The 13,985-nt window shown below is 39.9% G+C and overlaps 1 protein-coding gene across 1 annotated transcript in view; it reads left to right on the forward strand.

The window, feature by feature from the left end:
* Positions 1–13,985, forward strand: part of ect2 (epithelial cell transforming 2) — a 137,069-nt gene that overhangs the window by 109,691 nt on the left and 13,393 nt on the right. Inside the window, exons 20-22 of the mRNA XM_088426629.1 lie at positions 2,485–2,604; positions 3,896–4,034; positions 7,834–7,988. Coding sequence (XP_088282755.1) covers positions 2,485–2,604; positions 3,896–4,034; positions 7,834–7,988 — 414 coding nt within the window. The remainder of the gene's footprint in view (positions 1–2,484; positions 2,605–3,895; positions 4,035–7,833; positions 7,989–13,985) is intronic.

Below are 13,985 nucleotides of genomic sequence, written 5' to 3' on the forward strand. Positions count from 1 at the left end.
GTCCAATTGAGGGGAGACCCTGGGGGTTACCCAGGACATGCTGGATAGAGTTGTGTCAGAATGGGCCTCTGATGTAAAACGTCAGCCAAATCAAATATGTGAATTAAACCTATGACTTAAATATTGATTGAATTAAGCCAGGGTTAACAACAACTGTCCCCGGTTGTTATTGTGTTACACGAAAGGTGGACTTCAAAGTCACAGAAGAAAAAGTCAAGTACAACTAAAAGAGACAAAGTTTAACCTACGTAGCCGCACATCCTCAAACAAAACGCCAAGGTGGTGAAAGCAGCCAGCTGGAGGATGCTGTAAGAACAGAAAGTAACAACTAAAACCTGGCATGGGCAAAATAAATAAATTTCAAAGTAACAACAGAAATACTAACAGGATGCAATGCATACGAGGGAACACGAATAGCAGGATGACACATAGTCTAAGCCAGGGATGTCAAAGTCAAATGGACGGAGGGCTAAATAAAACATTTGACTACAAGCTGAGGGCCGGACTGATCTTTCATTGGACCCAAAATATAACCTACTGAAAACATAACAAATATATTACAATATGATTGGAGAAAAATAAGCAATATTTTCTCATGACTGACAGTAGTTTTTAATTTCAGCAGGCACAAAATACAAATGTCCTTTATAAAAAAAAAAACTCATAACATGAACATTAAAAATGAATGAAATGATATTATTCAAGGCACCATCAGTATATTCTCTCATTTCGCAAAAGTGGGCTGAATTTAGGCAACTTCAAAGAAATAAATAATATCAACAGTTTTCTATCATTCACACAACTGAAGTAATATATTCTATCGAAATACAATAAAACAAAGTGCAAAAATCTCTTAACCAAAACCAAGACTATCTTCAAGGAAAAGTCATATGCACATAGTTAACTTTTAAACTTAGAGTAAAAACTCCAAATATGTAATTGCAGAGTAATGTTCACTTGTTTGAGGCTGAGGCTGATACCTGGTGGTGTCTCGTTATTCAACAAGTTCATCAATGTTCGGGGTCAGGCTTTGAGCTGAGGAAATCCTCAAAACTGAGTGAAGGTGTTCAGCAGTAAGTCGACTTCTGTGTGATGTTTTGTTCAGCTTCATTTACGTTAAAAAAGAGCTGTCTTTTGTCTGGGCAAACATCATCACAGACTTTCAGTCAAAGTCAAGTTTATTGTCAATTTCTTCACATGTGCTTAACATAAAAAAGAATCGAAATTGCGTTTCTCACTATCCTGTGCATTTTACATGTACAATAACAAAGTGCAGGTGCGCAAGACGAGACAATCCTTAAAACTATATTCACGTATGGAGGGGGCTTTCTGTCGCTGTTGTAGTTTTTGTACATCTGAGTGATAGCACACTTTCATTTCTTGGGAGATTAAATCAGAGGCCCAACTAAGATAATTTGGGCATGTCCAGAGAAGCGATAGTTATATATAGGTAGATATATGGGGAGAAGAATGTTGAATTTGGAATTGCCAGGCAGGAGGTCTAGAGGAAGACCAAAGAGGAGGGTTTTAGATGTAGTTAAAGAGAAGATGTTGGAGTGAGAGATGAGGATGTAGAAGACAGCCTTAGATGGAGGCAGTTGATTCACTGTGGGGAACTCTTAAAGGTAAAAGCTCAAAGAAGAAGAAATGAAAATAACTGTACATCCGCAAATATGGTCATGCTATACCTCCCCCAAAAGCATGCAAACAAATTCTGTGAGGCGCAACCAAATAAAAAAGTTGGCAGCACAAGCCTCAGCCCTCTATTCTTTTCTCTCTTGCGTAAATACAGAATTGGTTATTAGATCTTAACTCTGTAAGATGGAATCTAATCTTGAGCTATCAAGAGACACACACCGCTCCTGGTTTTTAATTAAGCCAAGTCCAATTTATTTGCATAACCCTGAATCACCGTCGTCTTAAAGGGCTTCACAGGTGAAAATATCACAAAGCTCATCACAAATACACAACAAAAAAAGGTTCCAAAAGGAACGAAAACCACCACGCTCCCAGGTTCAACATGCTGCAATAGATGTAAAGTGCTTAAATAACACATTGTGCTATATTAAGCAATAAGTGTCCAGTGCACAGATGTCATGATGCAAGGAGATGCCCTCAAGTAAGATCATCCTCACAATCTGGCCCAGTGGGACCATCGCAACAGAATTGAAGAGGTAGCCTACCTCAAAACCCATGCTGATCAGTCAGCATTCAATTTGTCCATCGCCATCTAGGAGTAGGGGCAGGAAGGAACTTGTTTTGTGTTATAATGTAATGTTTGTGTTTAATTATGATCTTATCAGTGTTGACCCGCAGGTGTAACTACTGTATGTATATAACATACAGTACATTAATACATGCTCTTTTAAAAATGTCTACTGATATTTACTAATAGTGGTTAGTTTGTCATACATACAGCTTTACTCTGTTGATTGTCTGTTGATTTGACTTTGTTGATATAATATAATACGTTTTTCTATGCAGGCCAACTTGTTATCCTCCCACCGCAGTCTGGTTTACAAAGTAGAAACAATTGCTCTCGGAGACCAACCATGTGACCGTGGTGAACTTGTGACACTCTTTCTCTTCAGTGATTGCCTGGAGGTGAAATGTTTTGTTTGGCTTTTGAAATGTGTTATTTCTACTGTATGGACCATCTATTTCTTTATCCAGCCTTACCTAAGCAATTATTTATTTGAGGCACCCTGAACTCCCCCCCTCCTCATTTTTTTTAATATTATTATTATTTTTATCATTTCTGCTTTAACCCAGTATATCCGAATCAAATGCTTCTGACACAAAGTCTACACTAACCCTAACCCTAAAGCTAGAAACAGCAATTGCCATCTAATTATTTTCAGAGGCAGCTTGTTAAGTTAAATCTGCAAGCTCTTGTGCTACCATTATCACTAGTCCTATTATTGGTGAACTATACCACCTTTCTATGAAGGCACACTAAGATTAAAAAAAAATCCTCCAAAATTGTGTGATATATTTTCAAAATAACTTTTAATGTTTTATCAATTGTAAACCTTAAAATTATACAGAAAATGTTTTCGGTTTTGAAGTCAAGTTGTTGAGAGCCGTCTCACAAGATCCAAAAAATGTACGGAGGGTGCTCCAAGTGTCATTACTCATTTTCGATTGGGAAAGCTTTATCCAATATCTCCCAGAAGTGGCCATATAATCAAAATTCTGCATCTTTATTGGTTTACACATGCTAACGTGTCATGTTCTTCATCGTGATGCTTAGCTCTGAAGTGGTTAAGACAAAGACAAAGAAGCGGCTTGGTGAGTCAACACTGCAGGCAGCCAATCAGATTCTGCCCCGTTTAAACCCCAACTCATTTAAGTAAAGCATAAAGATACTCATGACTGATGACAGACAATATTAGCAGTTATTGAAAATTTGACTTTTTAACACCACGATAAATCATCAAAATAATTACTTACCCATGCTTACAGTGAAACTGCCTTCTAGCTCTACATCCTCAGTAGGTTTGTTGAGGGTGCATGGTAATTTGATTGTGTGAATTATGAAGTTTTTTAAATGACATTTGGCATCTCCAAATCTGAGGCCATGTTCCTCAATCTTAAAAGTTTTGGGTGCCCTCTCAAAGTCCGTATCCAAGTGGATGAGTTCATTTATTTTTGCGTCTTTTTGACAAATGGAGGATGAATGGATTGGGAGAAACATGTGCCTTGATGCAACTTTTGCAGTGAGGTGGATTCTGTATTGGTTTGTTGTGGTGAAAAAATAGTTGATCAGAAAAGCAAAGCTCTCAATTTAGCAGTCTATATTTACCTTCCTACAATCATCATTTTCTTTAAATAATAATATGACCTTGTGGTTATCAATCCAAAAATAACACATCTGTCGAATTATTTTATGCAGATTGCAAGGAAGCGACACAAAGTTATCAATACTTTTAAGAGTACACTGGGACAAACAAGACCACCACCTCCACTCAAACACATCACTTTGATGCCACTCTCACAAATTCGAAGAGTTCTGGACCTGTGGGACACAGAAGGTGAGATCAGTACAAGGCAAAAAGGCCTGAATGAAGGGAGTGCTAACACATGCTTTATTTGTCCGACTTTAGATTGGAGGGAATTGTTGATTTGATTAGGAGACCTTCACATTCACATGCAGTTTTTTTTTTTTAAATAAAAACAGGATTTCATTAAAACTACTACTAATACTAGTAATACCATGAGAATTGCTAGTCATACATTTTATGTGTAAAGCACATTTTAAAATATGGTCAACCAAAGTGCTGGACAATAAAATAACATGGCAAATAAAAATTTAAACACTCAAACAGACAGAAACTCAGATTAAACAGCAGTGCAACAGTGATATCAATGTTCATAGCATATCAAACGTGAACGAGAAAATGTTGAAAGTCCAGTAAACAATACGTTACGGTAGTCAGAATTGGATAATTTGCCACTGCCGCCTTGTGCTTTCCTAAGTTGAAAGCAGATTCACAGTGAACACAGAAGTGACAGAGTAGGGATGCTGTGGAGAGCAAAATTCTGTCCGCAACATATAACAACATTAACAAATTGGAAGACTGTTAGTAATGGTGTGGAGTGGCATTTCTTCGAAGGGCCGCACAGAACCACCATGTGCTTGCCAGATTGCCATTAGGTATGGAGTTAAAATCTTCAGACTCCCTGTGAATATATGATGGTTGTGGTTGGCCCTGAATTCCTCCTATTGCAAGGCAATACTCAACTTCACGTGAATGGACATCATACATCTGGGACATTATATCTCCCTCCATCATCTCACAGTCCTTAAATTGGACCTAAGTGGAGTTTGTATTTTGTTCATCAGTAATACCGGTAACCAGAAGCATGCCCGGTCAATGCAGCTCATGGAGGCTCCACACAATAATTAACCTCTTTTTTTATTTTTGGATTGATAGATGACTGGCGAGAGAGAAAGAGAGAAAATGAGTGAGAGAGGCCAAAGATGGATGCCTGTTAAGCGCTTTGATGTGGTGTTAAGGCAGGTTAGATTCTTTAGCCAGTAAGCATGAAACGTCGCAATGAAATGTCGTGCCAAGGTGCTGTTCAACTTTTCATGTTTGACACTCTTGCTTGGATATCTGCCACTGTTTTGATTATTGGTTCTTGTACATTGCTGTGCTGTTTTGGTAAATCTGCCAGCTATTGGGCCAGTGCCCAGTAGGAAGTTCATACCAATACCAATGTATTGTGTGGCACTTCGTTTTCCCAGATTCTCTTCCAGTACTGCTCTGCGGAAGCCTTGAGTGGGTCTGTTTTGGCCTTATTACCTTTCCACTGAGAGACCTCACGAGGATTATTGGAGAACATTGTACATCCTCTCTTGGCCTCTCATGTAGCTCTTTGGACAAGTAGCCAAGGCTGTGTATCTTTGCCTAGTAGCATCTAGTGCCTTGTGGACATCTTGTATCTTTGAGCATTTCTTTCTCAAGCTTCACACCTTTGCTATGCACTGTTAGGAGGCTTACTTGTCTCTAGGTTGCCCTCATTTTTGCCTCTAGCCTTCTCTTTCATAGAAGAGTCCATGCACCTTCTGGTTGTCCATCTCAGCCAAGCATCTCAGGGCTAACTGCAACTGCTGCATACTCAAAAACAATCATCAAGTTCTGATGGAAGTCAACTACCTCCTGCTTGCCAAGGCTTAAAAAAAAATAAATAAATAGAAGAGTGCCCTCAGAATCACTAGTGAATAGAGATCGGCCAATATGCTTTTTTTTTTTTTTAATTATTATACCAATTATCTGTAGTCAAGGAGGGTAATATCACCTTTTTAAAGCCACTATTCATTTCAAGGAATCAAGGAATATTTTTTGCCAAAAGAGAACATTTTTTGAAAAAATACATACAAACCCCAACACTTAAATTACAGAAAAAGTGTCAATGAACTTTGTAAAAAAAAAAAAAAAAAAAGTGTTTTAATAAGAGTAATGAAAATGTGATTGAACACACTGTTACTACGGGCTGCTTTCAGTTTATGTCGCTTTTCCTGTAGCTTACGCACACAGCCCTCACACAAACAACAATGTCCTCTCTCTCTCTTGCTTGCTGCTGTCTCGTAGCTTACTAGTTTGCCTGCTTATTAGTGTTATGAAGATTTATTTAAATTCTATAAAGTATTAAAAGAATGAACTGTTAACGTAGTTCTATTTTATTTCAGTGGCAACAAAACTGCTAACTTTGCAGCCACACTTATAGGAGTCACTGGCACAAACGCGGCTATTTGCATAGTTTTTGCACACTTTGCAAAGCACAGTTCAAACTCAGTGTTGTACAATTTAGCAAATCAAATAAATTCTTATATGATTGGATAAAATAATCAATATTTTCTTATTTCTCTGTCAGTAATTTTTAATTTCAGCAGGCACAAAATACAAATGTCCTTTATAAAAAAAAACAACTCATAACATGAACATTAAATGAATGAAGTGATATTATTCAAGGCACCATCAGTATATTCTCTCATTTAGCAAAAGTGGGCTGAATTTAGGCAACTTCAATGAAATAAATATCAACAGTTTTCTATCATTCATACAACTGAAATAATATATTGCATCAAAATACAATCAAATACAGTGGAAAAATCTCTTAACCCAAAACAAGACTTTCTTCAAGGAAAAGTGCATATTGAACTTTTAAACTTGATTGATGGAATATGTAATTCCAGTGTAATGTTCACTTGCTCGAGGCTGATACTTGGTGGTGTCTCGTTATTCAACAAGTTCATCAATGTTCGGGGTCAGTCTTAGAGCTGAGGAAATCCTCAAAACTGAGTGAAGGTGTTCAGCAGTAAGTCGACTTCTGTGTGATGTTTTGTTCAGCTTCATTTACGTTTAAAAAGAGCTGTCTTTTGTCTGGGCAAACTTCATCACAGACTTTAAGCATACAGTTTTTGATGTAATACCCCTCTGAAAATGGTCGGGCTGTTTTAGCGATCTCCTCTGCTAAAATAAAACTTGCCTTGACAGCAGCCTCGCTTTGTGACTTGGCTTTTCTGAACAGACCGTGTCGAGATTTGAGGCCTCGTTTTAATTCCTCGACCTTCTGTAGCCTTTGTTCGATGTCCATAATCTTGTTTTTGTCCGTGTGTTTTGTTTCATGATGCCGTCTCATTATATACGCTTTCATTACCGCCACACTTTCTCCACATAGAAGACACACAGGTTTTACAGCTATCTCCGTGAACATGTACTCTAACTCCCACCTTGTTAAAAACACCCAGTCTTCATTGTCAACCTTCCGTTTTGCCATTATTGATGGGTATCTGTAAGATAACTTTTGCTGTTATGCTAATGACTGCTAATAAATAATTAAATGAAGCCGCCTCCCCGTTGCATTGTGGGAAATGTAGTATTGGTGCGTACATCATATCTGTGGGCTGCTCGCTTGCAGCGGCCTGCGGGGCCGGATCTAATAATAACTTAATATCATCACGGGGGCCAGATAAAACCCACGGGCCTTGACTTTGACATATGAGATCTAATAGGAAAATAATCGTATTAAGATATCAAAGAGCTATCACAAGACTGTAAGATGATCTTTTTGGGGTTTTTACATCAATTTCAAGTTTTACTCAAGTAAATATTACTTACAAGCTGCATAAATAGATCTTTTTTGGAAAATGTGATTTATTGTGATTAATATGGAAAAGTTTGCAATTCATTTGTTGAAAAAAATACTCACCAGAATATTGATTTACAAAGAAAATGATTGTCTTGAATGTTTTTTTTTTTTTTTAAAGTACTTTTATACTCTACTTCTCGCTGTCTCATGTCTCTTCTGTACCTTTCCTTTCAGAATGTGTGAATGCGTTTGCTTTGGTTGTGTACCCACCGACTGAACAGGTGAATATGTTGTTCAGCTTCCAGTTGATTGGAGAGGAAACTGCGAAAAGTGACTGGCTTGGAACACTTTGTCGACAAGTAGCCAACACTATTTGCCGGACTAATGTGGTAACAGACAACACTCACACATTCTTTTACATTCATACATTATGATCTGAAATATTTGGCTTACCAAAGCAAGACTCTAAAGCTAGTCAAATCAGAGTTTATTTATGAAGCACATATAAAAACAATCTCAAAGGCCTGACCAAAGTGCTGCACAGTTAACAAAATACAAACTAAACTAGAGCTGCAAGCATCTATAAAGGGCCCTCGCAGACCTGTGCACGTTGGGGTATGAACAGGTTGGGGTATGAACAAGGACTATGAACGATGAAAAATTAGTTGGAGATGACTTCAGTGCAGGACTCTTATCAAGTTTGTAAAATTTAGAGAAGGTGGGATAATGTGGGTTGAGTTACTGCAGCTTTTATTGTTACAGTTATGGGGCGGCATGGCTTGGTGGTAGAGTGGTCGTCTCCCAGCCGAAAGGCCGTGGGTTCGATCCTCCGACCATCAAGACCATGTCTAAGTGTCCTTGAGCAAGACACTGAACCCCCAGTTGCTCCTGATGCTGCGTCATCAGTAGGTAAAAAGACTAATTAGTGTAAAGCGCTTTGAGTACCTAAGGTAGAAAAGCGCTATATAAGTGAAAGTCCATTTACCATTTACCATTTACAGTTGTGCGACTTTACACTACAAATGCCTAAAAAGTTTTATCGCTGTAGGTCAAACCAAAAGGGATTGACTCCAATCTTTCGACTGACATTTTTTGCTGCCACTAAGTGGCGCTAGCTTTAAACTGGAATATATGTTTGTCGATGTCTTCAGGAAGAGATTTTCTTCCAATGTGTGAAATGTGTGAAATTTACAGCAGCTTTTATTGGTCCAATAAAGCTTCGGAAGGAAAATGGACGTAGAGGCCACGCCCATTATCGAAACGTTGTAAAATTTGGTGGAGGTCAGCAGGGCTGTCTAGAGGCTTTTCAGACTTAATTTCAGCGATATTACTTCAAAGGGCTCAGCTAAATACATAAAAACGTTTTAAAAATGCTATATTTTTGGCTGCCACTAGGTGGCGCTCGTACTATGACAAAAAAATACGTTGATAGGTGTATTCCACATTGGAAACCCATCAAATATATTAAGTTTAGAAAAGATAAGACCATCTGGGTCCAAATACAGCAACTTTGTTCGTTTTGGTGAGAGATCAGACTGACTATTTTGCTTGCCACTAGGTGGCCTTATAAGCAATTTTTCATGTCTGTGAAGTTTCAGATTTTTCCAAGCTTGTAAAGCTGAATTATAAAGGTTTGTTTCACATGTGGCAAAGAAATCATCAAAGGCATAATATGAAGCCCCGCCCCCAACATATTTGATGGCGGATCGTCACAAAAATTTGAACAATTGTGCCTCACAGTCAGATAAAACATCACAGTAAATTTGACGTTGATTAAATAAAGCGTTTAGGAGAAAAAAGGAGCAGTTTGGGACCTGCAAATGAGCAAAAACGGGCCAAAAGTGCACATTCAAAAATTCATAACTCTCTTTCTGTACATCTGAGCACATGGCTCGCGCTGACTTTTTTGTAGGGCTCGAGGTCCTACATAAGGCTACAGATTTTTGTAGCTCTAGGTCAAACGGGCCGGGAGTGAGAAGCTATTTTCCACTCATAAGGCCATTTTGGGGCCAATTACAGCCACTTTTTTCATTTTGGCAATTCATCTGACCTTGAGGTGGCGTGCAGACCATTATCGAAAAGTTGTAAAATTTTAAAACCTTAATATTCCATGTCTTAATGGTCTTCTGACCAATTTTCAGTTATTTTACTTAAACAGACTGAGCACAATGCATGAAAGTGTAAAATATGACATTTTAATCAACCACTAGGCGGCACTAGTAGATATTTAAAAAATAATTATTTAAAGGTGTTAAAACCATAAGTCTCCATGTGTCTATGAAGTTTTAGATTTTTTTTAAGCTAGTACATCAGAGTTATTAAGGTTTTTGTCCCTCTTGGCGAAGGAAAAATTGAACACATAATTTGAAGCCACGGCCCTATCATATATGTCTGCGTATCTGCACAAAATTTTGCCCAGTTTTGCCCCTATGTGTGAATATGGACCACAGCAAATTTGAAGGCGATTGAGTAAAGCGTTTAGAGAAAATGGGCCAAAAATGCACATTCAAAAATTCGTATCTCTTTTTCTGTACATCTGGCTCGCGCTGACTTTTTTGTAGGTCTCTAGGTCCTACATATGCCTAAAAATTTTCGTAGGTCTAGGTCAAACGGGCCGGGCCCAGCTGCCATTTTTCAACCTTAGGTGGCACTGCAGAGCCATTTTTTTGCATTGTTTAAGGAAACACTAAAATATCAAATTTTTCACCAGGCCCGACAACTGTGCAAAATTAGGTGACTTTTCGTGCATCTTTAGGCCCTCAAAAATGGAAAAGCGCTGCACAGTAAATAATAATAATAATAATAATAATAATCCGGAGAAAAACAAGAGGGCTCTCGCAGCGGTAGCTGCTCGGGCCCTAATAACAATAATCTGGAGAAAAACATGAGGGCTCTCGCAGCGGTAGCTGCTCAGGCCCTATTAATCCGGAGAAAAACAAAAGGGCTCTCGCAGCGGTAGCTGCTCGGGCCCTAATAACAGGAGGAAAAAAATGGTATGTTTCAAATGTTTAGGTTTCTTTTATGGTGAAAGACACCTAAACATAAATTTTTAGTGTGAAATTTTTGAAATTGAAGGATAAGATGAACGTTTTAAATGTGAAACAGATTTACCGGTAATTGGTCATAATATGTTATTATTACAAGTGAAAAAACCTTGAAAATGTTGAAAATAATTTTGTGGGTATTTTCATGGTATAAATGAAGCATTTTGGGCATTGATATGGATCGTCTGAACTGTTTTGGTTTAGGTCCAAAAAATAAATAGATAATAAGGGGGGGGGGGGATATAGAGAAACACAGAAAATGTTTATATCTCTGCATCCTTTATGCTTCATTTTTACCGGTGTCGCATACTTTCAGCTCAGTGTGCGTCCACTGGACGCAATGTTTTTTTTGTTGGTCGGGGCGAAACAAAAAATTGTTTCACATAACAGGGATTCACATTTACTAAGATTTTCTATTGATTTAAAACGTCACCATATCGATATTGAAATAAAAAAGAAAGCAATACGCTTCCTGTCCACTTCTTTGCTGTTTTTTTTTTTGTTTTTTTTTAACTATACAATTTATAGCTAGCGTCAAAGAGTAGCAATTGTCAACATGTTATTTTTTGGTGGGGCAAAAGAAATGTCCCGTACAAATCCAAACTTTGTAAATGTAAAAGAAAAAGTACAACACTGTTTCCCCTTGTTTTTCTGTCTTGCAAACCAGACTGAAGTTGTATGTTTCTTTGCACATCTATAGATTAAAGCAGAAATAATTTTTGATTGAATCAAAAATCGTTATTAATTCATAATCGATTCTGAATTTGAATTGGAGATCCCAAAATCGGAATTTAATGATTAGTCAAAATTTCCAGTTTCCAGTTTTTCTAACCATTAGCTAAGGCTTTATTCAGGTTCGGGTCACTGATGCAACAGCTTGAGCAGGGAAGCCCAGACTTTCTCCTCCCCAGCCACTTTGTCCAGCTTCTCTGGGAGGATCCCCAGGCCAGCGGAGAGTCCAGTGAGTCCTGGGTCGCCCCCAGGACATGCCCCGGGACATGGGTCCTGTTGGGACATGCCTGGAACACCTCCCCAGGGAGGTGTCCTGGAGGCATCCTAACCAGATGCCCGAGCCACCCCAATTGGCTCCTCTCAACACAGAGGAGCAGCGGCTTGATGCCTCGCGGATGATCAAGCTTCTCACCCTATCTCTAAAGGAGAGCCTGGAAACCCTGCAGAGGAAACTTATTTGCCTGAGCCACCTCAATTGGCTCCCTTCAACATGGAGAAGCAGCAGCTTGATGCCTCCCGGATGACCAAGCTTCTCACCCTATCTCTAAAGGAGAGCCTGGAAACCCTGCAGAGGAAACTTATTTCGGCCGCTTGTATCCAGGACTCTGGTTCCTTTGGTCACGACACACAGCACGTGCGCATATGTATGGGCAGGAATGTAGATCGCCCTGTAAACAAAGCTTTGCCTTTCGGCTCAGCTCTCTCTTCACTGCGAGACTAGTAGAGCGTCCAAAGCACAGACGCTGCACGGATCCACCTGTTGATCCCTTTTTCCATCCTACCCTCACTCGTGAACAAGACCCCAAATTACTTGAACTCCTCCACTTGGGGCAGGACCTCATCCCCGACCCGGAGAGTGCATTCTACCCTTTTCTGACAGAGGTCTACGGTCTCAGATTTGCAGGGGTGGAATTTCATCCCAGCCGCTTCACATTGGATTGCAAACCGCTCCAGTGAGTGTTGAAGGTCAAGGCCTGAAGAAGCCAACAGCACCTTATCATTTGCCAATAGCAAAGATGTAATGCTGTGACTCCCAAACCGGACTCCCACAATGCTTCGGCTGTGCCTAGAAATTCTGTCCATAAAGATAATGAACAGAATCTGTGACAAAAGGCAGTCTTGGTGGAATCCAATCATCACTGGAAATAGATTTTACTTACTGCCAGCAATGCCGACCAAACTCTGAAATCGGTTGTGCATGGACCAAACAGCCCTTATCAAGGGGTTTGGTACCCCTAACTCTCTAAAAAACCTCCACAGGACTCCCCAAGAGACATAGTCAAATGCCTGTGCCAAGTCCACAAAGGTCAAGTAGGCTGGTTTGGTGAACTCCCATGCACCCTCGAGGATCCTGCCAAGGGTGTTGAGCTGATTCACATTTCCACGAATTGGACGAAAACCACATTGCTCCTCCTGAATCAGAGATTCAACTTTCTGATGGATCCTGCTCTCCAGCACCACTGAATAAGCCTTCTTGGGGAGGCTGAGGAGTTTGATCCCTCTGTAGTTGGAACACACCCTCTTTTGTCAACTGTACAAAATTAAGCCGGCCCAGCTCTCCTCGTCCCTGCTGGCGGGGAGTGAATCACCATAACCTAAGGCGTTTGAGTCGGGCTCTCCTGGCAGCTGACACCACGGACCCGCCGATCCCCTCCAGGATCGGCCTGGTGAATGCTAGATCGCTAGCGAACAAGACTTTCATCTTGAAAGACTTCTTCACATCCCGATGCCTGGACTTTCTCTGTGTGACTGAGACGTGGCTAGGTGTCGGTGAGTCCAGCGCTTTCACTGAACTTTTGTCCGACGATTGCTGCTATTTTAACTCTCCACGGACATCTGGCCGAGGAGGAGGAATTGCCACGATCTTTAAAAGTCACTATGAATGTAAGCAGCTATCTCTCATCCTCTATCAGCAGCTTTGAAGCGTGTGTGTTTGAGCTGGGTCGCTCTCACACCGTATTGTGCACTGTTATTTATCGACCTCTTAAATACAATAAGGACTTCGTGAAAGACTTTTCCAATTTCCTGTGTGAAATCATGCCTAAATATGACCATGTCCTTATTGTTGGTGATTTTGTTGGTGTGTGTTGCCCTGATAAGCCAATGGCAAGGGACTTTTTAAACCTCATTGACTTTTTAAATTTTGTGCAGTCCGTGTCTGGACCCACACAAGAGCGCGGACACACACTCGATCTTGTTTTATCCTACGGTCTGCCTGTTTTTAACCTGGAGATTTGCTCGGCGGTATTTTTTGACCATTTGCCTGTATCATTTGAGATTGCTCTTGCCTGTAGTACAGTTAAATCTACCACTGTTACTCGGCGTTGTCGCGTCATTAACCCCTCCACTGCTGCTCAGTTTTCAGCCGCTTTCAGTCATGATTCCGTCATTCCAGAATCTGTGAGCAGTACAGAGCAGCTTAGTTCATGGTTTCACTCCACCTGCCTGAATGTTTTGGATGCTGTGGCTCCATTAAAAAGGCGACTTAAAATCAGATCTGAGCCATGGTTAAATGACACTACTCAAGCTGCCAGACGGGAGTGTCATAAAGCTGAGCGCAAGTGGAAACGGGACAAACTGCAGGTGTCTTTTCAACTATTAAGGGACTGT

Source organism: Hippichthys cyanospilos, chromosome 10 (assembly GCF_059441005.1).
Source record: "Hippichthys cyanospilos isolate Australia breed blue-spotted pipefish chromosome 10, RoL_Hcya_1.0, whole genome shotgun sequence".
Classification (NCBI taxonomy): Eukaryota; Metazoa; Chordata; class Actinopteri; order Syngnathiformes; family Syngnathidae; genus Hippichthys; species Hippichthys cyanospilos.